This window comes from Mus caroli, unplaced genomic scaffold (genome assembly GCF_978045245.1).
Source record: "Mus caroli unplaced genomic scaffold, Mus_caroli_1 scaffold_3, whole genome shotgun sequence".
NCBI classification, from domain to species: domain Eukaryota; kingdom Metazoa; phylum Chordata; class Mammalia; order Rodentia; family Muridae; genus Mus; species Mus caroli.
Genome location: NW_028227258.1, coordinates 55,647,580 through 55,674,172, shown reverse-complemented (window position 1 = coordinate 55,674,172; position 26,593 = coordinate 55,647,580). Strand labels below are relative to the sequence as shown.

At 38.4% G+C, this 26,593-nt stretch overlaps 1 protein-coding gene across 3 annotated transcripts in view; it reads left to right on the top strand.

Annotated features, from left to right (window-relative positions):
• The window catches only part of St7l (suppression of tumorigenicity 7 like), an 84,161-nt gene that overhangs the window by 417 nt on the left and 57,151 nt on the right, over nucleotides 1–26,593 (top strand). For 2 of the 3 annotated variants that reach the window (XM_021157378.3, XM_085835594.1), the window contains exons 2-9: nucleotides 1,979–2,061; nucleotides 4,796–4,961; nucleotides 7,373–7,427; nucleotides 8,858–8,973; nucleotides 16,693–16,771; nucleotides 23,130–23,284; nucleotides 25,333–25,430; nucleotides 26,066–26,180. In XM_021157378.3, coding sequence (XP_021013037.1) covers nucleotides 1,979–2,061; nucleotides 4,796–4,961; nucleotides 7,373–7,427; nucleotides 8,858–8,973; nucleotides 16,693–16,771; nucleotides 23,130–23,284; nucleotides 25,333–25,430; nucleotides 26,066–26,180 — 867 coding nt within the window. The remainder of the gene's footprint in view (nucleotides 1–1,978; nucleotides 2,062–4,795; nucleotides 4,962–7,372; nucleotides 7,428–8,857; nucleotides 8,974–16,692; nucleotides 16,772–23,129; nucleotides 23,285–25,332; nucleotides 25,431–26,065; nucleotides 26,181–26,593) is intronic. The other variant, XM_029474885.2, reaches the window with a different exon arrangement.

The window sequence follows — 26,593 nt, the reverse complement described above, 5'->3', positions numbered from 1 at the left end:
AAGGTTCTGTCTACGCTACCACAGGAAAAGCTACCTGACACGCTGCAAGCTCCAGGTAGTAGGACAGAAGAGAGCATTCCCAGATGTGTACACACAATTTATATACATTCTTATCGTTTGCAGGGCCCCTTGAAAAGTCGTACCTTTGAGTTTTCCAGCTGCCTAACTTAAAAGAACTCACACCCAGAAAAGCAAGATAAGCACATCTGTCATACACGATAGAAAATGCTATGATTTTAGTGGACCATACTTTTATTGTAAGACAGTTCGGTTAAGAGACGTTTTTAGTAATATTTTTATTGTGAGTAATAAGATAGTCCAGGAAAGGGAGAGGAGAGAGAAGCGCAGACAATGGTGGGTTTGTTTAATATTTTCCTTCGGCAGTTGTACAATGTTTGTCATGTAGCCTGGGCTAAAGATAAAAACTTGTAAGCAGTGTTGACCCATGCAGATTCTGCAAATACTATTCCTTGGCCGTAGGTAGGATGAAAAGATGGGCTCCTGGACCTTTTGTGGCGTTATTGCAGTATTTCTTGCTGCAGCCTCAGAAGAAGATGGAAATATTTCCTTTTTTTTTTTTTTTTTTTTGGTTTTTCGAGACAGGGTGTCTCTGTGTAGCCTGGCTGTCCTGGAACTCCCGTAGACCAGGCTGGCCTCGAACTCAGAAATCCGCCTGCGTCTGCCTCCCAAGTGCTGGGATTAAAGGCTGTGTGCCACCACTGCCCCGTGAAATATTTCTGTTAGATGGTGACACTGTTAATTTTTCTGTCCTTTGAGAAGGCAGTGGTCTCCCTTTTCTGTCTCATGAGATGACATGAAAGACCATAGGATAATGTTCTAAAATGCTTTTTGTATTTTAGAGTATTGGTACCACATACTGTCTAATTTGTCTGTAATAGGTTGGTGAAGTGTTTATTGGTAATTTGTGTGCTCATTAAAATGCTATTCATCGAGTTTGTCATTTATTTTTCTACTTGTTGCTGCTTTGAGGCCAGGATGTTGCCAAGACATCCTGATCCCTTGAGCCACTTCTTAAGTGGTGGATTTAGAGGCATATACTAGCTAGCCTGGCTTTAAAAATAGTTTTTATACACCATCTCTCTTCATAGTCCAGGATATCCTTAGCTGGAGACCTTCCTGCCTCAGCCTCCAGAATGTTCGTTAGCATTGCAGGTTTGAACTATCAAGCCTGCTAACTTGGGTTTATTAGCTATGTTTTAACTACATATACCATTCAGATGAAAGCAGTTGACTATTACAGAATTGAATTTTTAGGACCACTGCTCTCTCTGGTCAACTCCACTCTCTCAGTCTCTGCTTGCCTCCAGCCCAAATATTTATTTATTATTATATATAGTACACTGTAGTTGTCTTCTGATACACCAGAAGAGGGCATCAAATCTCATGGGTGGTTGTGAGTCACCATGTGGTTGCTAGGATTTGAACTGAGGACCTTAGGAAGAACAGTCAGTGCTCTTAACCCCCGAGCCGTCTCGCCAGCCCCCACTTTTGTTTTAAGAACTTTTTCAAATGAATTTCACTTTAAGTATTAATGTAGACAGTTACTGACTTAGGGCATTCAGCTTAGAACTTTTGAGCTTTGCAATAGTGGGAAAGCTGTCTGCATTCAGTAGAACTTTTGGATTTTGATCTTTTCCCAAGCTAGCATTATGATCTCTATGGTACTGGGCAGCAACAGTAAACCAGTGCTTCTCACTTGCGTTCATACAAAGTGGAGAGTAGACAAGCAGTGCTATCCACGACATTGCGTTGCTAAGTAATGGCAGCTGGAAGGTTAGTGGTGTAGCCTACATTTTTTACTTGCAGTATGTTCAGTCTATAGGCTTATTTGAACATAACCTCATCAGAGCCCAGGCTTCTTTACTGCTTACCTCCATCTGCTGAAACATACTTGCATGATTGCAATGGACTTAAAATTTGTAGTTTGTAAAAACTTTAATGTTTTCTCTTTTTACAGTGACAGGGTTTTTAAGTTCACTGACACCCAAGTTCTATGTGGCACTTACAGGGACATCTTCTTTGATATCTGGACTGATATTTGTAAGTAGTTTCTATTTTCTTCACCTCTATTTTGATACTCATTTAAAAATTGTTTATGTATTTACAAATCTATAAGTATTTGTTAGGATTTCCAAAATGTGTTTGCTAGTGGGAAAAAGTTACTTAGAGAAACAAGTTTGAGAAATACCATGTTTCCTTGTCATCTTTTAGAGAGAGTGGTAGTGTTTATTACATGTTAGGCTTCTTTTTGAGATAGGGTCTCATTATGTAGTCTAAGCTGGCCTTGAACCCAAGGTGGTTCTCCTGCCTCTACCTCTGAGTGTCAGGATTACAGGGGTGAGTTACCATGCCCGACTTCATTTACTGCATATTAAAAACTTGTATACAGGATGGTAGATGGCTCAGGTGAAGGTGCTTGCTGCCAAGCCTGACTGATGACTTGACACATGGTGGGAAGAGAGAGAATCAACTCCTGCAAGTTCTCTGATCACCACTCTTGTGTGCCTGCACACTCATAAACACATAAGTGTAATAATTAAAAACAAAAACCAAAATACCCTGCATACTGGAATCAGGGGAGGGTTGGTTGAGATGGATTAGAAGTTTAATGATCAAAGTACCTACGTTATTATTTCAAAATGAATGAGACCTGGGGAGATGGCGTAGTCAGTAAAATGCTTGCCCTGTAAACATGAAGGCCTGGCTTCAGGTCTCCAGCACTCAGGTAAAGGTGAGGAATGCTTGCACGCCTGGCATTCCAGCTCTGGGAGCTGGGACTTGCTGGCCAGCTAGACCAGCCAAACAAATGAGTTCCAGGTTTAGTGAAAGACCTTATCTCAGAAAGTGACTGAAGAGACCCGTGACCTCCACACACATGTGCATTACACATGCACAAGTATGTAAACATCAGTCCTTCACATGGAAATTAATGACATGGGTTATTCTATAACTACTGTTATCAAATTTTTCCATTTTTCAAATGGTTTCAAGAGAATCTGAATGTACAGAATTTATTACTTTATAAACAGGATCTCTTGTAAGCTAGTTGGCTTGAACTTATTCTGTAGTCCAGGTGGCCTTGACTGCCTGGCCCTCTTCCTTTTGCTATATAAGTATTCCCCCATCATGTCCAGTTTATGCAGTGCTGAGACTGGAACTTAGGGCCTGTGTATACTAGGTAAGCACTTAACAACTGACTTACATCTCCAGGCCCTGAATATATAGGTTTTTATATATAATCTTGCAACATTTTAGTTTTGACAGCACTGGGCAGACTATAACTTATGTCTGGGATTTAGCATTCACTCACTCTAAGCCCCAACTGTTTCAAAATGCAGAGCTTTTAGTTTGTGTTTATGAGTATTTTGTATTTCTGTAAATACAATGAAGTAAATATCCTGCATATCTGTTATGGGAAGATAATAGTACTCATTTCACAGACCTGGAGGAACCTAAATGAGATAATACATGTAGAAGTTTGTAATGTGAAGGCTCAGGGAGCACTTACTGACTGTTGGCTCTTATTCTGTGAAGTCGCACAATAAGGGACCATATTTGACTTTAACTCAATTTTCCTTCAATACTGCTTTTCATTTAAAAAATATGTTCTTCATTAACATCTCTAGGTTCTCATGTTTCTTATTGTATACTTTGAGAAAATTCCGCTACAGATAATAGTATTAAATATTTATCATGCCATTTTTTTCTGTTCTTTTTTCTCATCTGTAGGTGGTGCTGTACAGCTTTAGTAGAAATTGCAATATTTCTTTGACATTCTTATTTTTTGTTTGTGATTTTTTTTTGTTTTGTTTTGCTTTGATTTTTTGAGACAGAGTTTTTCTGTGTAGCTTTGGTTGTCCTGGAACTCACTATGTAGACCAGGCTGGCCTTGAACTCTGAGATCTACCTGCCTTTGCCTCTTGAGTACTAGGGTTAAAGGCATGGGCTACCACCACTACTACCCGGGTCTTTGACCTTTTTTAATCTTTGAGATAAAGTTTCAAAATGCAGAGAGTTTAGTTTGTATTCATAAGTAAGTCACAGAAATACAATAAAACAAATATCCTGATGTTCAGATAGTTCAACCTGGGGAAGAACTTGTCTTAGCGATGTTAATAGCATTGCTGAATATTAGACAAGTGTTTTTTGGTTCAGGAAGCACTTTATTAGGATTCTTATTAGTTCAGTTTACTAGGTAAGGAAACTGAGGCTCTGAGATTTTAGAGGTTAATTGGCTTGCCCAGTACACACAGTTAATAAATAGGGGATCTGGTGTGAAGCTTGGAAGCTTGATCCTAGTTTAATAGTACTTGCTTTAGTTTTGAATTGTGCTGCAGATAGAATCAAATGACAATGAGAGGTGAAAAGGTCTGCTATAGATTAGATACTCTTCCTTCTTTATTGAAACTTCCCACTTTGTAGCTTGTGCTGGCCTGGAATTTATGATCCTCCTGCCTCAGTGTGCTAAGAGTCGAGACTAGAGGCAGGTGCTATCACATCTGACTCACTCTTAGCATTCTTTAATGCCTTTCAGCATGTGTAGAGTGTAGCGTAAGCTTGCGTAAACTTCATGATAAATCTGTAAGAAGGGTATTTCACTTTTACATGGCATCTGTATTTAGGGAATCTTGGGTTTGGGTTTTTTCTTCTGCTCATTCCCTCACCCACCCATGAGCAGACTGTGCATATAAAGTGCTGAACTGAATAAGAACACCTCTTTAATTTGTATTTATGAATTGCATTTTAAGTGAAAAATTGTTTCTCTTTATTACAGATATTTGAATGGTGGTACTTCCATAAGCATGGTACATCTTTTATTGAACAAGTGTCCATAAGCCATTTGCGGCCACTGATGGGAGGAACAGAGAGTAGCATTTCAGAGCCGGGCTCTCCTGCCAACAGCAGAGAAAGTGAGACCCTCAGACACCACCATCTATCAGGTGTTTGGTTTTTTGTTTTTGGTATTTCCAGAGTGGTATAGATTGATTTCATTACAGAGGATACAAAAATTAGTCTCAAAACAATAAAGTAGTTTGTGTGTTTATGCCCCCCTCACATGTAATGATATTAGGATATAGGGGCGTAGAGAAGTGATCAGATTATGAAGGTAGAACCCTCATGGATAGAATTAATGTCCTAAGGAAAGATACTCCAGAGAGCTATTTATTCTTGTCACTTTATGAGGAAATAAGAAAGTGCTATTTACAAACTAGGCATTAAAACTGCTAGCTCCTTGAACATGGATTTTTCCAGCCTCCAAAACAATAAGAAATACATCTCTGTTGTTCTTGTCATTGTAGTTCAAATAGGATAAGACACAGAGATAACCTACCTTCCTGTAAATGCAAGTAAGCCATGGCTGGTATAGAGCACAGATATCCTCAAGGTCTCAGACCCCTTCTATGTAGCCTGTTATCCCAGACTCAATTGTTTGTTTATTTATTGAGAGTTTCACTATGTAGCCCTGGCTGGCCTGGCATTCTCCCTATATTCTAAACTGGTCTGAGACTCAGAGAGATCCTTCTGCCTCTGCCTCCAGAGTGTTGAGATTGGAGGAGTGTATCACAATGCCCAGCCAGTGGGCAGTTTTTAACCTGTGGCCCAAGGTGCTTATTCTGGTTTTAGCCATCATATTTACCTTTTAGTCACTAGGAAAATATTCACTCACTTCTCCTAACTCACCCTGCACTCTCCAGAAATATCTAGCATGCACAAGGCCCTGGTTCAATTCCCAACACTACCAAACAAAACATGTCTAACACATGTAATACTAGCATGTGGGAGATTGAGGCAGAAGGATCAGGAGCTGAAAATCATCCTTAGCCAAGTTTGAAGGAGCTCTGGCCTGCATACGAGGGGGTAAAGGTTAAGTGACATCATGAAGGTGGACCCTTGATCTAATAGGATTGTTACAGGAAAGGGGGTGGGAGATTATTCTCTCTCTCACTACCATTCAAAGACAGGAAATAGGCTCCTACTGCCTCTAGGACTGTCTAGAGGCTGAAGGGTTTTGAGATGCATGCCAGATACACAGACAGTCCTGTGGTTGCAGATGTGAGCAACCATGACAAGGTCTCCTCAGTTTTTATTTTGTAGTCTTTCTTCTAACCCTTACTTTGTGCTAACCTGAGCATACTGTACGGTTTGTTTTACATGTGAGTGTGTGTGTGCGTAGATGTGCCCATACAAGCATGCTCAAGCAACCTATAAGTTAATACCTTATTCTTTTATATTTATTTATATTGCTTTATGTGTATGAGCTTTTAGCCTGCATGTATGTCTACATATCCTTTATGTGCTTGGTGCCTACGGAGATCAGAGGAAGGCACTGGATCACCTGGAAATGGAGCTGTAAATGGTTCAGTCACCACGTGGGTGCTGGAAACATACCAGGGTTCTCTGTAAGAGTAACAGATGGCAAATCTTCCCTCTAGCCCCCCACACCTTATTTTTTGGGATAGGGTCTCATGATGTTCCTGGAGCTCACTATTTTGGCCAGAATAGCTGTCTGTCAACTCCAGGATCTGCCTGTCTTCGCCTCCCTAGCCTAGAATTACAGAAGTGTGTTGCCTTATCTGGCTTTTATGTAGATGAGGAATCCAGTTGGGTCCTCTTGCTCCGCAAACATTTCACACACTGAAACATCTCTCTAGGCCCAATGTATAGCTTTATACTTCCTTAGCTTAGAATGTTCTGGATCTGGAAAGTGACTCTATTAGTTGTTGTTTGTTTGCTTGCTTGTTATGTGCACTAATGTTTTGCCTGCATGTGTCTGTGTGAGGGTGTTGAGTCCCTGGAACTGGAGTTACAGACAGGTATGAGCTGCCATGTGGGTGCTGGGAACTGAACCCGACTACTCTGGAAAAGCACATGAGGTCTTAACCACTGAGCATCTCTACAGCCCCAACTCTTTTTAGGTTTTTAATCCTAGTTCAAATGTCACTTCCTCTGTAAAGTCTTCTGCGATTGGGTGTGTGTGTGTGTGTAATAAAACAACTCTAATAAAGTACATGTCAGATAGTTCAGGTGGTTGTTTGCATGACTAATCCTCATGCTATACAAGTTAGTTCCAGAAGCTGTAGTAGGATCTAGGAGTGGATGAAGTTTTAGTAGATCCTGTTTTAGAGAAGAAACTGAAAACTGAATTGTGAACAAAGTTTCACTGAGACAGAAATACAACAATAACTCTATCTGACTCTGATTGGATTCTGAGAGCAAGGGCGACTTGTACGTTTTTCATGTTGGCTGTCTCTAACTGGCACTGTGTATAGCTCACGGGATGAACAGTAAGTGTTGGTTAGTGAAGATTTACCTGCATGTGACTGAACTAATCTCTCCTCTTGTTTTTCAGAATGCAAGGTCTGGAGAAACCCTTTAAACCTCTTCAGAGGAGCAGAATATAGAAGGTAAGACATTGGCCTTCAGTACAAGTATGGTGTGGGGTTTAGGTTCAAGTACTGTGGGTGCTTGTGAATGGGTATCACCTTGACTGTGTTTAGTTTTTTTTTTTTTTAATACAAAAGGAAATAACATCTCTTTAAAGTGTATTCTTTGACATTTTTGTCCTTGTCTATAATACATGTGTCACACTCATCCTCCATCTCCTCTTCCCCTCTTCCTCCCCCCAAATCTCAGTTCTACTTGCATGTGTTTTCCTTCTGTGACCCTCTGGATGTAAACACCGGAGCAGAAGGCATTAGTGTCTCTTCTGCAGCCCTTGACAGCCCTTGAGCTCCTCTCCCTTCTGTGACTGAATGTTTATTGGCTCAGGCTTATGTAGATGCAGGCAACTGTAGTTGTGAGTTTGTGAGTGTCATAGCCTTGTCATACTCTTAGGACAGCATTTCATCGTCCTTTTCCCTATCGTTGAGGTCTTATAGTCTTTTCTGCCTCTATCCTTGGTAGAGGTGCTGGGGCTTTTTTTCCTTCTTTTAAATCTGTTTCTGTTGTTATTTTGAGACAAGGGCTTATTATGCAGCCCTGGCTGTCTTGGAACTCATATACAGACCCAGCTGCCCTTGAATTATGGAGATCCACATCAAGAGTATATTTGCTTACTGTGCCTATTTTTACTTCTTTATTTTGTTTTGTTTTGTTGTTGTTTTGAGACATACCTCTGGCTGTCCTATAACTCAATATGTAGACCAGGCTGGCCTCAAACTCACAGAGATATGCCTGCTTCTGTCTTCCTAGTGCTAGGATTAAAGTTGTGTACCACTATGCCCAGCCTTTGTTAGTTTTTAAAAACAAGGTCTTGTAGCCTTGTTATATAGTATCGATGTCATATAAACCTTTATGAGAAATTTCTTTCTACTCGAAACTTTATGCTTAGTATCTAGTCCTAATAATTTATTGGTTATTTTAGTTTTGAGACAGGTTTTAGTCTGTAATTCAGGCTATTTTGAAATTTGTTATGTGGTACAGGCTGGCCTCCAACTCACAGGCAGGACCCTGAACAGTTTATTCTTTCCTGTTTGTTATTTTAATGTTTTATTATTGAACCATACAGTAGTAGTTTTTAATTCCTTACTGAAATAATAAGCTTTAAAAACACCTTGAGGGGGCTGGTGAGATGGCTCAGTGGGTAAGAGCACCAGACTGCTCTTCCGAAGGTCCGGAGTTCAAATCCCAGCAACCACATGGTGGCTCACAACCATCCGTAACGAGATCTGACACCCTCTTCTGGAGTGTCTGAAGAAAGCTACAGTGTACTTACATATAATAAATAAATAAATTAAAAAAAAAAAAAAAACACCTTGAAATAGAACTGGTAGTCACTTACTTTCAGAATTTAAGTGTTGGTTATAGCAATTAAAACATCTTTTGTTTTCTACAGATACACTTGGGTGACTGGTAAAGAGCCACTTACTTACTATGATATGAACTTGTCTGCCCAGGATCACCAGACCTTTTTCACCTGTGAAACAGACTTTTTACGTCCTTCAGACACAGGTATGTATTCATACTACAGACAATGATTGTGAAATTTTTTCCAGTGTTCTTTAGAGCTATTATTATAATGTAAAGTTACTTGGCTTGGAGTTATTTACATTATAGATAAGAAATTCAGATTAAAAGTAAGTTATGATTATAAACTAAATGAACTATTTTCTAAGAATTTCAAATGTTTTTGCTATTTTATTACTTAAAACAATTTCAGAGCCTGGTGGTGGTTGTGGTGGTGACACACGCCTTTAATCCCAGCATTTTGGAGGCAGAGTGAGTTCAAGGCCAGCCTGGTTTATAGAGCAAGTTTTAGGACAGTCAGGGCTACACAGAAAAACTCTGTCTTGAAAAAAAGAAATTTAAATGAAATATAGCAGAAAATGGTATCCATTGCTTTGGTCTGGGAAATAATTACCTGACAACAAAGCAAGGACTAGGGAGATAGCCCAGTGGGTAATGTGCTTAGTGTGCAAGTCTGACAGCATGAGTTCTGGTCTCTAGAACCTGTGTAAATCTGGACACAGTACTGCACAGGCCTGTAATCCCTACATTCCTATGAGGAGATGAGAGACAGAGACAGGAGAGTCCACAGAAGCTCAGGAGCCATCTAGAACAACTAGACCCTATCATAAACAATGTGGAAGGTGAGAACCGGCATCCAAGATTGTCCTCTGACCTCAACGCTTGCACTCATACATACATTCATGTGTAGGAGCACACACACACACTTGCATATACAGGGAGAAGGGGGGGAGAGGAGTGATATGTAGAAGAAAAGGTATATTTTGTTCTAGTCAAATGTGAAAATTCATATAAGGTAGTAGTTTATAGAAATGTCAATTTTTAGGTCTCTCTAAGCAGTTCCCTACAGAACAGATTATTATATGGGCTGTGGATAATGCTTAGTGCTAGGGGGCTTTTCTAGTATTTTTAAAGCACTAGATCTGAGAGTTAGTGGCAGAATAAGTGCATAACCTAAAGACAGGCTGTTTTTTCCAAATGTCCTCTACTTTGAATATCTTTGCTCTATCTTTGTGATAAATTTCTAGTCAAATTCTTTAAGATACTTCTACGAAAGCTCTTATAATATATAGTATATGTTATATATTTTTGGTATAATTATGAATGGATGGGTAGCAGGCATTGGTATCACACACTTAAGTAATCTCATTAATAACAATCAACAAATGGACAGCATATGTACTAATTTGTTCTTCTCAATGACACTGAGATAAGAACTATTATCAGTTCCTTTTGAAAAAGAAGGAACCGAGCTGCATATGGTGGTTTATGCTTCTAATCCTAGCATTCTGGAGGCATAAGCAGGAGGATTGCCTGAAGTTCAAGACCAGCCTGGGCTACATAGTCCTTGATCAGCCTGAGCTACACTGTGAGACTGTTTCAAACCCAGATGAATGAATGAATGAATGGAAAGTAAGGCAAAGGAAGGTCAAGTAACATGCCACTCACAACTAATAAATGATAAAGCTGGACTTCAGTTGAGTAATGGCTCTTAATCCCGGCACCGCCCTGCTTCAACTAGCTACACTGAGAGAAGTCCACAGCGAGGGTCTGAAGAAAGCTAGTTTCTTAGCATTGAAGTGAGCTAATTGTGTCACATTGTTGTTGAATAAAATATGCTAAGGATTGGTGTCAGTAAGAAAACCAAGGATCTTTGACAAAGTTTATAAGCTGATTTAATTGCAAACGGAGGAGAGCATTGCTTTATGTATGAATGCTTGCTGTTTGTGAGCACAGTGAAATGTGTGTGTTAAAGGATGCTGCAGTAGAGTGTGAGCATTGCCAGTGTATGTCAGGAGCTGAGGGTCTGTGCAAATCAGACCTCATCTGCTCACAGGCTGAATCACAGACATCCCTAAGCCCCTCCATCAGACAGCTCTGATGATGGCTCTTTGGATAGTTCACAGAGAAATTTCAAAATCTGTATGCTTTTTCACACATTGTAAGCTTCATAAGGCTAAATAATTGCAAAGAATAGTTTTTCGCATATCAGAAAATATACACATTTAAAAAATAAAACTGGCATTCCCTATATTTGAATAAAATTTTACATGTGTGTGAATGCCAGGATGGATGTTTGCATGCCAAGCACATACTTTATCAGTGAGCTGTACCAAAGACTTTGAAAACGTCCATTTTTCATTGAAACAAACACTCTTTTAACAATAGTAAACCTTATACAAGTCCTTTTTTGTTTTTGTTTTGTGAATGAGTCTTGTTACATAATAACAGATGGCTCACATTTGAGAATTTCCTGCCTAAGTCTTCCCTTGTGCTTGAAATTGCAAGTATACACCAGTGTAAGTTTCTTCTTAAATGATTATCTTATATATAATGTATATTATATATAATAATTTTAACATACATATGAACTGAAAAATTGAGACTGGGGTTAGATTTCTCTGTCAGTATGATTTGTTTGACCAGATTAACAATGAAGACACCCCATTAGGTCTTTAAAGGACATATTCCAAAAAGAGAAAAAAAGAGCTAAGCATATCAATAATTATTATATATCTAATTTTTAATTAATTATTTTATGCTTGAAAGCCTTTTACTACTCTTGTAACTTTTCCACAGTAGTTACTTTATATAAATTGCTAAATTTAATTATATTTGACCATAAGATTCTGAACGTTGAACGTTCTAATGTATTTCTTCTTTTGGGGTGGGGGAGTTTGAGACAGGTCTCACTGTGTGGCTCTGGCTTTCCTGGAACTCATTATATAGAACAGACTGGCCTTGAATCACAAGGATTCATTTTCTGCCTCCCAAGTACTAGGATTAAAGGGTTTTGCCACCACATCTCACTATGATGATGTATTTTAATTATATTCTTGTCAAGTTTTTAACAACTATATGCTTAGCTCTCTCTTTTTTTCTCTTTGGAATATGCCTTTTAAAGACCTAACAGGGTGTCTTCATTGTTAACCTAGTCAGTCCAATCATACAGACAGAACTCTAACCCCATTCTCCATTTCTCTGTTCAGATAGATATGTTAGCGCCTCCATCATAACTGTTTCTCTTATATATGAGATTTTGCTTCTTTTGTTTTTGTTTTGTGAGATAGGATCTCTTCTTTAGCCCAAGTTGTCCTCAGCTCTGTTTCTAGGATTGTGAAACCTGGCTCTAGATTAAGATCCTGAGAAAAAAGGTGAAATTTTGAGCTTTGCCTAATGTTTGTCCCTTACCAGACTGAGGTGGCCCTCCTTTCATTGTTCCTTGCCAACACACTTTGACTTCCTGTAAGGACCTTCCCTTAGAAATAATACATTTCTTTTTGTTTTATTATTATTATTATTGTTTTTAGTTTTATTCAAGACAGGGTTTTTCTTTGTAGCCTTGGCTGTCCTGGAACTCACTCTTTAGACCAGGTTGGCTTCGAACTCAGAAATCCACCTGCCTCTGCCTCCCAAGTGCTAGGATTAAAGGCGTATGCCACCACTGCCCGGCTAGAAATAATACATTTCTTAAATAACTGGGGAGAGGTGCTGATGGGACTAACAGAAATGGTTATCACTCCTTAATTCAAACCATCTAGGAGCCAAATTTTTCGTTTTTATTTACTTATTTAGTACTCATTTTAGAAGACACTTATGTAGCTCAGGCAGGTAGCTGAGCTACATACTCTACATACTGATGATGACTGAGTTTCTAATCTTTCTGGCTTTACCTGCGTGCTAGGATTACACGTGTAGCAGGTTGTATGGTGCTGGGATTGAGGACAGGTCTTTGTGCTAAGCAAGGAAGCTGCATCCCCAGCGTGTGGGAGAGTACTCTCCTCACCTCAGAGTTCCCCTGCTGAAAGAAAGATGTCAAAGGCAGGGAACCTTATTTTTAGGTTCCTTGATTTAGGATAACTCCTCAGCCAGGCTGGATGGCTCATGCCTGTAAGCCTAATATTTGGAAGGCTGAGGCAGGAGAATTTTAACTTTATCTAAAGTACATACCCTCCATCTCCCAAAGGGACACCTAGAGGCTCTTGGCACCTAGAGGTTTGAGCCGTTCATACATACGCATCTAGGGAGATTCAGAGTGACCAAGGGACAGCCTTTCTCTTGTAAGCTACAAGTGAGCACACCTCTCAGGAGAGGCGTTTAATGACTATGGTTAGGTAGGAAAGGATACATAAAAGTCACAGGAGCAGTTTTTCATATTCTATCAGATGTAGAAAAGAGTCATACGAATTTTAATTGACTGAAGGGTTTGACATGGATTTTCTTAAAACCACAGGTGTCATTTTGGTCCTCGCAGTTTTATGTACTTGCAGGGCTGAGAGTATGTAACATAGTTAAATTCTGAACTCACAGGGAGACTTCGTTGAGTGAGAATTAGGAATGAACTGTCAGTCTCATTTTTGTCCTTTTGGACACTCACATAACGGAAAGATTTTCATGAGGACAGGATAATTGTTACAGCAGGAAAGGCAAGCATGCACGGCAGTGTGATGTGGCACGTCTCCCTATTGTCATAGTAGTCACTGCAATAGCTCTGCTCTCCTCTAGGAGATTGGTTGCTTTAAGTCCGAGAATAAGGAAAAATACTCTCAAGGCTGGTCATCAACTCTCAAGGCTGGTCAGCAGTGTGCTTTGATGGATCTGAGGTAGGAGGGTGGCAGAGTACTGGGCAACACTGGTGGCCCTGTCTCAAAAAGCAAAACAGGACACTAAGCAAATAACAACCCAAAAGATTTCTCATTAATGTCCAGATTTATACTGTAATGAAAGTTGGAAAATACGGCAGTGGACTTGTGTGTCAATGGCTGTGGTCAGCCAGTGTGGAGTGGCTGCTCTGCTGTGCACATGGTGTGTATGCTCTAAGCACTTTGTAGATGTTTACGTCTGTAGTCTTTTTTTGTGCTTATTAGAATATTGCAAATATTAATTGAAAAATTAAGCCGGGCGTGGTGGCGCACGCCTTTAATCCCAGCACTCGGGAGGCGGAGGCAGGTGGATTTCTGAGTTCGAGGCCAGCCTGGTCTACAAAGTGAGCTCCAGGACAGCCAGGGCTATACAGAGAAACCCTGTCTCGAAAAACCAAAAAAAAAAAAAAAAAAAAAAAAGACTGAGTGAATTGTTTTTTTGTGATGTTTTAGTTATTTTAAGCATATCATGAGCTCTTAGCAGTATTGAATAATAAATTTGTATTTTTACTTAAATTATTCTTAAATCTTTTTTAAATTTTTATTTATTTATTTATTTTAACTTATATTTCCCCCTTTCACTTTAGACTTAGGGATACCTTGGTTGTGATGATCAATCTTGAAAGGCAGGAGTGATAGAGGATTTGAAACGTAAGAATAAGAAAAAATGCTTGAAGATAGATTACATAAACTCATTAGAATAAAAAGTTACAAATGACTTTGTTTTCATGTGTTAAATTAACGAAGATTGGTAGTGCAGACTGAGTATCCCCTGTCTGAAATGCTAGGGAACAGAAGTGTTGTTTTAGATTTTGTTTAGTTTTTGAGATATTTGTATGTGCATAATGATATATCTTGAGAATGGGACTCAAGTCTAAACTTTAGAATTCTTCTTTCATATATACATTTTACACATAGGTGGAAAGTAATTTTTTTGTGTTGATTTGTTTTTTTTTTATATATATTTAGAGATAGGGGCTTATATAGTCCAGGCTAGCCTTTAAGTCCTTAACTAACCAACACTGGTCTCGAGCTCTCAACCCTTCTGCCTCTACCTCCCAGGTTCTGGGATCACAGGTCTGTGTCGCCACACCTCTCTTGTTGTACATGCATTTTGACTGCAACCTATCTCATGAAGTCAGTGTTGATTTTTCCACTTTGGTTTCATGTTTTGTAGTTTGGAGTTTTGTATAGAGATGCTCAACCTGGCTCAAAGGGTAAGAGATGGGGGAAATGGTCACTTTTTCTATGCTGGCTCAAAGTACAAATTCATAATTTTACTGAGCAGTGTTTGAGAGTATACATTCAAAATCCTTTAAAGATTATGCTTATTTTAAATAAAATGTTCTGCAAAACAGTATTTGGTAAGCTATACAAAGATGAAAGGTTATGTGTGTTTTCTGTTTTTGTTGTTGGTGTTTTGTATTGAAGTTCTGAGAACTGAGCCTAAACCTTACACATGCTAGGCAAAAGTTTTTACCATTGAACTTTATTTCCAGCCATTTTTGCTTGTTTAAGTCATGCTGTGTAGCACTGGCTGGCCTAGTACTTGCTATATAACCCAGGTTGGCCTCAAATTCATTGTGATCCTCCTGCCTTAACCTCCTGAGCAGTAGAGTAAGAGTGTTCACTACCACACCTGACTGAAAGATAGCTATTACAGTGGTGTTTTTGTTGTTGATTTTTATTTTGGAGACAGATTTCATGCAGCCCGGGCTAGCCTTAAACCCTCTTCATAGGTGAGATGACCCTGAACTCTGGATTCTCCTGCTTCCGGAAACCTTCTAAGATCTAGAGCTATAAGTTTATGCATAGTATACAGTGTTTGTATACTAGGAAAACACTGGCAATGACTTAACTTTCCATTGAGAGCTAATTAGTAGTTAAGTAGATTAAATAATTAGATAAGTTATGGTTATATACTAGAATATTATATAATCACCTCAAATACTGATAGAGATTCAGTATTAAAATTTGGTTTGCAAATACTACACAGTTTATAGAAGAGAGTCCCGTCATCACGGGTTCCCTAGCCTAATATCACAGTCTGTTTCTGTATCCTATTTTAGTGTTGTGGCAGATTAATGTTCTTTACCTGGTCAGAATCAGGTGGTGCTGGCTTGCATCAGTTTGTCAAGTTCAGGAAGCATTAGCTGTCAGCTAGCTGGTGACATGTTTGATATGAAAAATATATTTTTGTTACACATGTGGAATATATTGTCTCATTTTCTGAGCCAAGACTAATATTTTGTTTCCAAAGGAAAATTCAAACATTTTCCACGTTATTCTTTCTGGACAGTTGGAGGCTTTGTTCCAAAGTCAACATTCATAAGTTCTCCATTTTTCTTATCAAATGTAAAGTAAGCCAGGTAGTTTTGAGAATATACTTTATGTGTTTGTTTAGCTTTTAAGTGACATCATAAATTGCGATTTCTCCATTTTGGTTCAGTAAATGGTAGCAAAACCCATCCCATTCTTCCAAAGAAATCCTAATTTAGGTTAGTGTTGAGGCTTGATAAAGCTGAGATTTTCCAGAGATGTGCTGTATTCTAAATTACCCAAGTCTTCCCTCCCCGTTTTCATAGAAAATACACATCTATACATTTTTCCTATACTGAATCATTGATCGAACAAACACTTTTTAAGCTTTTGTATATTTCACAAAAATACTATTTTTATTTTTTTATTTTAATGTTCAGTAGTTCTATATGCCCTTTTCAGAAAGATGAAAGTAGAGCTTGCATGTTTATTCTAATATACTTTCACTCAAACTCACATTGACATGCACTTAGATACATAAATGTTCGTGTGTAAAAATGGTATGATTAATTATTTTCCTTATATGTTATGAAAATAGATCATAGACTATTTTTATTATATAGAAAGCTTCCAGATTTAATATACATTTCTCATATAAATGTGAGCTAGTAGCCCAGTTTAATATGTTTAAAAACATGATTTTGAAAGCTTTGTTTACTCCTTTAGCTCATTCTTCATGCGTTTTACATAAGATTATTTATGTTTACCATCTCATCCACTCTTTGAAATATTTTTCCCACAGTTATGCAGAAGGCATGGAGGGAAAGAAATCCTCCAGCTCGAATCAAAGCAGCCTATCAAGCTTTAGAGTTAAACAATGAGTAAGTTGGAAAATAAATTTGTTTTAAAGGAAACACAAGCAAATAATTTTGTATTTTCTTTTATCTGTTCATAAGATTCAGAACAGGCTCCATTCCTATCTTGCACACTAGAGATAAGATTTGCGGTGCTCAATGACATCTGTATTTGCTTGTGGAAGTGTAAATTTTCATATGGTTTTACATAAAGTATTTTTGAAGTTCTTTTTAAAATAAAGACAACTAGTGAAGAATGCTAATAATACTTAGTAGTTAAATGGGTACTTAAGTATTTATTTTGTTTTTCATTTAAAGCATTCATTTAAAGCATTCATCTATCCTGGGAACTTATACTCAGCAATGGGCTTTGAGACATGAAAGAGGATTCAAAATTAGCAAGATAGCTCTGTCATATTTCTTTTCATGTTTACAGCATTTACTTTCATAGCGCTTTTTGTTATCTTTATATCTTAAGACAAAAATGTAAACCTGACTCTGTGTTTAAATGCCACTGATCAGTGCCAATTATCCTAAATAATATAGTATAATGTATTCTAAATAAATTTCACGTGGCATTATTCAAAGAATGCCACCTGGCTAATATTAATTGAGAGTTTTCCTTGAAGTTTTTTATCATCAGTAAGAAGACCCTATTGGGGGAGCAAAAGAATGGCAACTTTCCTCAGCTAGTGACTGGCTGACAGGAATGTGACCTGTTGAGACTCTGAAATAGTCAGAGCTTTCGTGAAGTAATCGAGGATTGCTCAGTCAAACAGAAATTACCTAAATATAAGAAAGCTCACCCCCTGGCTCTCTAGTTCACCTGCCGACTCTCTAGCTCAGTGGCATTCTTGAAGGCAAAATGAACATGCCAGCCCAGATACAGGTGTATCATGCCAGGGAGCAGAACTGTGGTTGTTGATTTTTACTAATGTAATAGTTACTTGAAGCACCAGCTCAAAGAGCTTATCTTTATTTCAGTTACCTTGAAACTCTCTGAATCGACCATCCTAAGATGGAAATATTTAGAGGAAAATGTGTTACTAGCCATCTGATTCTGATATAAAAGATAAAACTAAACAAAAGGACAAGAAAATGGACAAAGCAGAACATGTATGAGGAAAGCTTGGGAAATGAGACTCTAGAGAATAGAGCCTTGAAAAGCTTCCCCACATTCCTGGGAGCCTCAAAGACCCAGTTGTTGTTTGTTTGTTTTTAAAGATTTATTTATTTATTATATGCAAGTACACTGTAGCTGTCTTCAGACACACCAGAAGAGGGCATCAGCTCTCATAACAGATGGTTGTGAGCCACCATGTGGTTGCTGGGATTTGAACTCAGGACCTTCGGAAGAGCAGCCAGTGCTCTTAACCACTGAGCCATCTCTCCAGCCCAAAGACCCAGTTTTTGACAGAGTTGGGCATGCTGAGAAAATACCTGGTTTTCAAGTCTTTTTAAGCCCATATATTATCTTAATTCATGAAAAATAAGACAAAATCCAACATCATTTTATGATAAAAATATTAAAAAATGTTAGCTATGTAAGGAATGTCCTGCCTAGATAACATTTAGGTTGGACACAAGTAGAAATAAAAGCTCTGATGGTTGTGAAATACCTGAGTGTTGAGAGTGCATCCTAGTACATGCATGCTAATGCACACACACATATAAATATACATATATATAGCCATATACATATAAGTATACACATTTATGCACACACACACAAGACCTGTGGAGTCTTGAGTTTTGTACTTTGTTCATAGATATTTAAGAAATCTTTATCCGACCATTAATTGACCACTATGCTAACCATTGGTCCTCATTGGTCACACATAACAAAGAATACAATGTAACAAAATCATCAGAAAACCCACAATACAGACAGTTCCGACAAGCAGCAGCAGCAAGAGGGAGTGCAGAAAATCAGATTCTACACTTGCCAGAATATTACAGTTAAGATTTTCAATTTTCAACAAAAAAATATGAAACATGCAAAAAAACATGGACGTGGCGGTACATATTTGTAATCTCAGCAATCAGGAGGCTGTTATTGAGCTCTGAGTTAGCCTGGGGTACAGCCAGACCCTGATCCCAAACAAAACAACAAAAACCAGCATTCAAACAAACAGTAGAACAAAAATAGAAAAAGTATTCATGGAAATGTCTCCAAAAAACTCTGAACTTTTTTCTCAATAGACTTCAAAGCATATGATCCTGCGTTCACTACTTCTGTGTAACATGTTATTAGAAATCCTAACACAGGCAGGTGAGCAAGAAAGGAAAAAAAAATGTGTCTGCATTTGAAAGGAAGAAGTAAATTGTCTCTTCATAGGTGATGTGATTGTATGTCTAGAAAACCATAAGGAATTCACACAGCTAGAAACCTATCCATGCTTATAAATTAGGTTTAAAATGTATGAATAAAAAGTTAGCTTCATTCTAAATAGTTGTGATAAACACAGCCCCATTTACAGTGGCAGGAAGTATATGACAGTGCGTAGGAGTAAATTTAACTAAAAAGTGTACGACTTGCACACTGATAACTAGAAAAGCAGCTGGAGAGACAAAGGCCTGGCCATCTGAGCTTGACCCCAGAACCTAGGAAGGAGCGAGCTGACTTCCAGCGGTCACCTTCTCACTTCCAAACACACGTGATGGCATATGTGTACCCACACTTACACACTCAAAGTAATCTTTAAAAACTTTGAAAACCCACAAAACATTGTTCAAGTGGTTAAAATCGAAAGACCTAAACAAGTGGGAAGGAATCTTCTGTTCATGTATTAACAAATTAAATATCATTGACTTAAATGTCAGTGCTCCCCTACAGCAGTCTACGTATTTAATGTAACCCCTGTTAAAATTATAATTCCTGGTTCTAGACATATGATTCAGTGGTTAAAAGTACTGGCTGCTTTTCCAGAGGACCCTGGTTTGGTTCTCAGCACCACATGGCAGCTCACAATTATCTGATGCCACTTTCTGGGGATCCAATACCCTCTACTGGTGTCCATGGGGATTGCATGCATGTAGCACATAAGACATACATGCAGGCAAAACACTCATACATTAAAAAAAATAATTAAAATTGTAGTTATCAATTTTGCAGAAATGGGCAAGCTGGTCTTATCATTTGTGTGCTGTAGCAAGGGACTCTAAGCAGCCAAAAACAATCCTAGAACAGTATTAGAAGACTCAAGTTTTCCAATTTTAAACTTATTACAAAACTAGATGGCTAAACCATAAGGTTAGACAACTAGCCTGATGGATTCCAACTGGGAATCTGTACATAAGCTCATGTCTGTGGGCTCTCAGTGGATTTTTGATAGAGATGCCAAGGCAGTTCAGTGGAGGAAAAGATGATTTTAGTAAAAGATACTGAAACAATTGGATAATGACATCTACAGGTTGGGATTTGTACCCCTCTCCCTCATGTATGCATATCAATCAATTAAAAATTAACTAGACTATAAACACCTGTAAGAGAACATGGAGTGGGTTAGGGATGTTATGTCGGTGGTAGAGCTCTTTCTCTGAAAAAGAGAGTGGGGCAGAGAGAAGAGAGAAGAGAAGGGGAGAGAGTGGGGCAGGGAGGACAGGAGAGAAAAGATGGGGCAGTCTTATGCCCTCCGATTTTCTATTGGTTAACAGACAAGACAATAAAGACACAAGCAATATGGTAAACCATGTCTCATTACCACAAAAGCCTCTTTGCACTAAAGGACTCTATTAGAGAGGTGATGTGTGACTGTCGGTGGGGAGCCATGAGAGACAGTAGAATTGCTAAGTAACTATGGCACTTTTGGGGATGGCACACATGCTTCATGTTCCAGCTACAGTTGCACGACCTTGAGAATATATTAAATGTTTCTGAATTCTCCAATTGAAAATGTATTACACTGATGGGTATACAAGATGGCTCCTCTGATAAAGGTACGATTCCCCGAAACCACGTGGTGGAAGAGGAAGCCAAATCCTACAAGTTGTCCCCTGACCTCTACATGTGTGCTGTGGTGTACACATAGGCACACATAACAAACAAATACAAAATACATACATGAAAAACATAAAATTTTACACTGATGTGTGAATTTGACCCCAGTTTATGATAAAAGAAAGTCATTAGGTATGCATAGGACTAATTTTTTTTGTAATAACATCCTTATTCAAGAATATAAGGCAGAATTGCCAAGGCGCATATAATGTGATTTGTTGTAGTTTTTGGTGGTACTGGGGGTAGAACCCAGGTCCTTGCACATGCCAGACAAGTGCTCTAGCCTCGAGCTACTTTTTCAGCCCTTTTTTCCCCACTTTCTGAGACAGAATCTTACTGATCTGCCCAGGCAGTTCTTGAACTTGTCACTCTCCTGCCTCATCCTTATGAGAAGTTAGGATTATAGGCCTGTACCACCAGACCTGTCTTGTAATTCAGTTATGTTAGGAGTTGAGGATGTACCTTAATGATAGACATTGCCTACCATGTGAGTTCCTGAGTTTTATTCCCAGCACCACAAAACAAAGTAATAAATTATGTTGATATTTAAGATTCTATTTCATCAATTTTATCTATCAAGGTCTTTACAAAAGTGGTGTTTTGTTTTGTTTTGCAGTGCTGGGATCGAACCCAGGGCCTCAAGCATGCTAGGCAAGTGCTCTACCACTGTGCTGTATCCCCAGCCCTACAAAAATATTTCTTTCCTGCTTATTTAAAAGTGTTTGAAACAAAACAATAAATACAAATATTTGATGATAGGTGTTGTGATGTAAATCTGTAATCATCAGCACTTGGAAAGCTGAATCAGGAGAACGAGAGTTCAAGGCTAGCCTGGGCTGCATAGCGTAATTCTGTTGCGAACAACAACAAAAATTTGAAATTGTTTTGGGTATGGCAAGTGTTTAAACCAATAGTGTATCTAATGTCTTATAAAAATCTAATGTAATACGTTGGAGAAATGTGTTGATTAATAAAATTATTATATATATATATATCAATTTAAAATGCTATCTGAAAAATGTCTCAGTAGTGCAGTTTACATTTTCATTACTGAAAGGCCTTCTTGACCCTAATTGAGGGAATGGCTAAATTGTTATTATTGTTAATCAGTAATAGACAGCGTCTTGTCATAGAGCGCAAAGTACATGGTAATCCTGTATAGTCAAAGCTGTCCACAAACTCAAGGGCCTCCTGCCTCAGGGTGCTCAGTATTGGGATTATAGATAGCTACTCCAATCACTAAATTTTGTGCCTTCTCTTACATTTTTTGTCAATAATCTCTGATTAATTGGAATGTGTGAACTATATATGTAGCTTTTTAGATTTCTAGTAGCCATATTTAAAAAGTTAAAAAGGAAATTAGTTTGAGTGTTTTATTATTAATAGTCAAAATATAAAATGTTTTCACATATGATCAATATTTTAAAAGCCTGTTAATGAGGTATTTTAGATTTTTCTCAGTCTTTAAAATTTGATATGCTCTAGCATGCCATATCAGTTTAGGTTAACCACATTTCAAGTGTTCAGTAACTGCTTATGGCTACTGACTTAAATGCTGGACTGTGCAGGCTTGAACAAGCAGAACTAATACATCATCTTCAAACTAAATGTTCTGGTGATTTATCTGAATGGAAGGGAAACTTTTTGTTTTCTTTCTTAAACAAAGCCAAGAATTAGTTTATTTTATTGGCCAGCTGTTGACTTTAAAGATACAAACAAAAGTCTCTGTGTTTTTAGCAGGGTGAAGAGAAGGAAGCTTGGGGTAAACATGGGTGTGTGGTTGAGTGTTGGTGTGTGAGAGGAAGGACTGGAATACAGATTTGTGTGGATAAGCCCATGAGAGACCGCAGACAGCACTTGGGTAGAGAAGTGTAGGACCGTTTCTGATCACATACAAAGGGTCTCTGCTTAGCCCAGGGAGTCTTCCCAGTCTGCACTCCCATAGTTGCTACTGTGATATGGACATTACAGAGCAGGCAGTGGCTTAGAGCAAGTGTGACCCGTGGGGGTGTGAGCAGGTGTGACCCGTGGGGGTGTGAGCAGGTGTGACCCGTGGGGGTGTGGTTCTTATAACTACTTTTTAAAGCAACTTTTTGGGTATCTTTTCCTCCCCTTCCACAAAATCAAAGCAAAGGGTCAGAGAACAGAGATAGAAATAAAAAGGACAGAAAATAAAGAGTAGATAAAACATTGTGGAGTTGGCCATAATGAATATACTAGTGCACCACTGGTGAGTTGACATACTGAGTGATGTTTTAAGTTTTCCTCAAAGATGGAAAGTATAGGTAGGGATAAGGGAAGCATGCCATAGCCAGAGGCCTGTGCAAGAGAAAAGTGGGCTTCACCCATCCTTAACGTTGCCTTGCTTGCTTGCTTGCTTTATAGCTGTGCCACTGCCTACGTCCTACTGGCCGAAGAAGAAGCAACAACCATTGTAGATGCTGAAAGGTTGTTTAAACAGGCACTCAGGGCAGGAGAGATAATTTATAGACGGTCACAGCAGTGCCAGCACCAGAGCCCTCAGCATGAAGCTCAACTGAGTAAGCACATTTAAACTGCCTATTCCTCCTTTCCCCTTTTGGTTTCTCAAGGTGTTAACCTCCGATTTGCCATGTAGGTGAGGATGGTCCAGAACTGATCTTCCTCCTAAGCTGAAATTCTTAGGCATGTGCCACCAGGCCCAGGGTTTGTCTTTAAGTTCTGAACTTGCATCTCTTGTGTTTACAGCATAAAACAACAACAACAACAGTAATAAATTAATATGTAAAAATTTGCTAGTTTTTATGAGACAACTGATAGATTCTATTTCTGATCTGTTAATACTAACAAGCCAACAATATGGAAAGAAGTATGTATTATCCTGACAGTGTTTGTGGAATGGAACAGATTCGTTTAATTACCTATAAAAAAAATACGCTGTTCTGCGACTAAGCATTTTCTTTCCTACAAGAGCTGACTGGTCACTAGACAAACAACACTTTCAAATTCTGGGGACCCTTCTAACGATGCCAGGCAGGACTAAGACTCTCTGAACAGTAAGCATTGTCTTTACCCAGACCCTTACTCAGAGCCATGGGAGAGGTGCTTTTTTGCATGTCTGGGAATCAGATCCAGGGCTTTCCTCCTACGTGCTTGACAGTGTATAACCCTGAGGTGGGAACCCCCCCCCACACACACACACACACATACACACACCAGTCCAAACATAATTTTGTTTGCTCTTCATCTATGGATCTGTATGCAGTGCCAAAGCGTGGTTCCTTCTCTCCTCTACTCAGCTCTCCTTCCTTCCTTCTCTCCTTTTTTCCCTCCTCCCTCCCTCCTTCCTTCTTCCTTCCTGCCTTTCTTTCCTCCTCCACCTCTCTCTCCTCTTCCTCCCTTCTGTGTTTGGATCCCTCTGGTGACTGCTCCTTTCCGCCCTCTTGTTCCTAGCCCACACTGCAGTTTTGTGTGTGACGTTGGTTCTTTCTTTGACTGATTTTTCTCCAGCATGCTTGAGATCACATAAAGCACAGGACTGTTATTTTTTGGAGATGCTCTTCTGGTTAGGGTTGTGACACTTACCAAAGCTGTCAGAATCGGCAGTGTTGCTGTGTCTAACTGAGGCTTGTGGCCAAGAGGTTTTAGTTTCCTGATTTTGGCAGAGACTAGGCAATAAATTGAAATATGTTTACACAAGGCATTATCTCTTAGCAGCTAAGTTCTACATCTTTTGTTTATGGAAATTAAAATTTGGCTAATGTTTTCTCTCAGTTAAATACTTGTGTTTACAATATATTTCATTAAGGCATGTTATTATACAAAACTACGGGAATAGTTAATTTTGCCACCTGGAACTAATGAAACTACATCTATAAAAACTCTTGCTATTTGTCCTTGCATAATATCAAATGTGGGTTATGTTGTAGAATTTTTTTTAGTTTTAAAAATTATACATATTTATGTATTCATATTTGAATGTGTGTGCATATATGAATGTGTGTGCACATGCACACATGCATGCATAAAAGTCAGAAAAGAACTTGTGTATCAGTGCTCTCCTTCTTCTGTATGGATCCCAGGGATCAAACTCAGGTTGCCAAGCTTGGCAGCAAGTGTCTTCTACCTTCTGAGCCATCTCACTGGCCTATGCTAAAGACTTTTCTCATTGCCCTTTCTAGAAAACATTTTTTAATTACTAACTTAATAAAATTTATATTATTCATGCAAATTTTGTTTGAGACATTTAGAGTTTTTGAGCCAAAATAATAATACTAAAATTATAGGTTGTTTATGCAGAGACTTGAGATAGACAAATATATCTTCCTATTAATATCTACTTGTTTTCTGTCAGTATTAAACTCATCAACTAAGGAAATTATATACTATACTCAAATTGCTTATTACTGGAGGAAAAAGTAATTAAGTATATTTTAAGGTTTTAATATTAGAAACACATAAAAATATTTATTATTTATCACTTACATTTAGCATTCATTAATAATAATGCATTCTGATATCATGTAATTTTTAGTAAGTTTTCCAAGATGAAATGTTAGGCCATAATACAGAAGTGAGAGTTGTGTAATTTTCTTGTTGTTTGAAATAGGGCGAGATACCAATGTACTTGTGTATATTAAAAGAAGATTGGCCATGTGTGCGAGAAAATTGGGAAGAATAAGAGAAGCAGTGAAGATAATGAGAGATGTAAGTAAATTTGGTAACTGAACCATTATTTCTACTCACAAACAAAAAAATATCAGTTATTTTAATGCAAAATCACTTTTTATTTTATTTTAAAATAACTTGTTTATTTTTATTTTATATGCATTGATGTTTTGCCTCAATGTGCTTGTGCGAGGGTGTCAGATCCCCTGGTACTGGAGTTACATATAGTTATGAGCTGCCATGTGGTTGCTGGGAATTGAACTCACCCAGGACCTCTGGAAGAGCAGACAGTGCTCTTAACCACTGAGCCATCTCTCCAGCCCCAGAATCACTGCTTTTCAATTGCCTATCTTTATAACAGGATAGTAAGTATGTATGTATTTTTTATGGAACATGGTCTCACATTGTAGCCCTGGTTGCCCTGGAACTCATTCTGTAGACCAGGTTGGCCTCCAACTTACAGTTCTCTGCCTGCCTCTGCCTCCTGAGTGCTGGGATTAAAGGCATCACTGCCCAGCAGATATTGTAATATATGTATATTTCTTAAGGTTTAGATCTTTGTAATTTTGTAAAAAGGAAAATAACATACTTTTAACAAACTGCTGAGGGTTTTTTTTGGTCATGATCTATTTTGATTTTAGTCTGTTTTTTTTTCTCTTCCTTTTAACATACAGTTGATGAAAGAATTTCCTCCTCTTACCATGTTGAACATCCATGAAAATCTTTTAGAATCACTTCTAGAATTGCAGGCCTATGCAGATGTTCAGGCAGTCCTGGCAAAATATGATGGTGAGTTTTTTGGTGTGTATTAGTAAATAACGTGGGTTATTTACTCTTCAATTATTCTAGGTCTCTTCATTGTCTCTCTCCAGGCTTAGCAGTCAGTTTTCAAGGCGCAGGTGTCGGTGCTCCCAAGGATCTCCTTCATCTACCTTTCTAGCATCAAAAGCTTGCAAGGAGGGGCTTTTCCTCTGTGACGGTGTAGTCTTTATTAACTGAGTATGTAATATGTGGGAGGCACTTAGGATGTAACGTTGAACATGAGAACATGGATTTAGCTCTCATGGCATTTACGACTTAGTAGAAAACACAGAGAATTAGACAGTACACAGCAGGTAGCGTGTTAGGAGAGGTAACTGGAAAAGTATAGGCATTGTGCACATAGTAGGGTGCCTCATGGATTTTGGCATATAAGAAATACC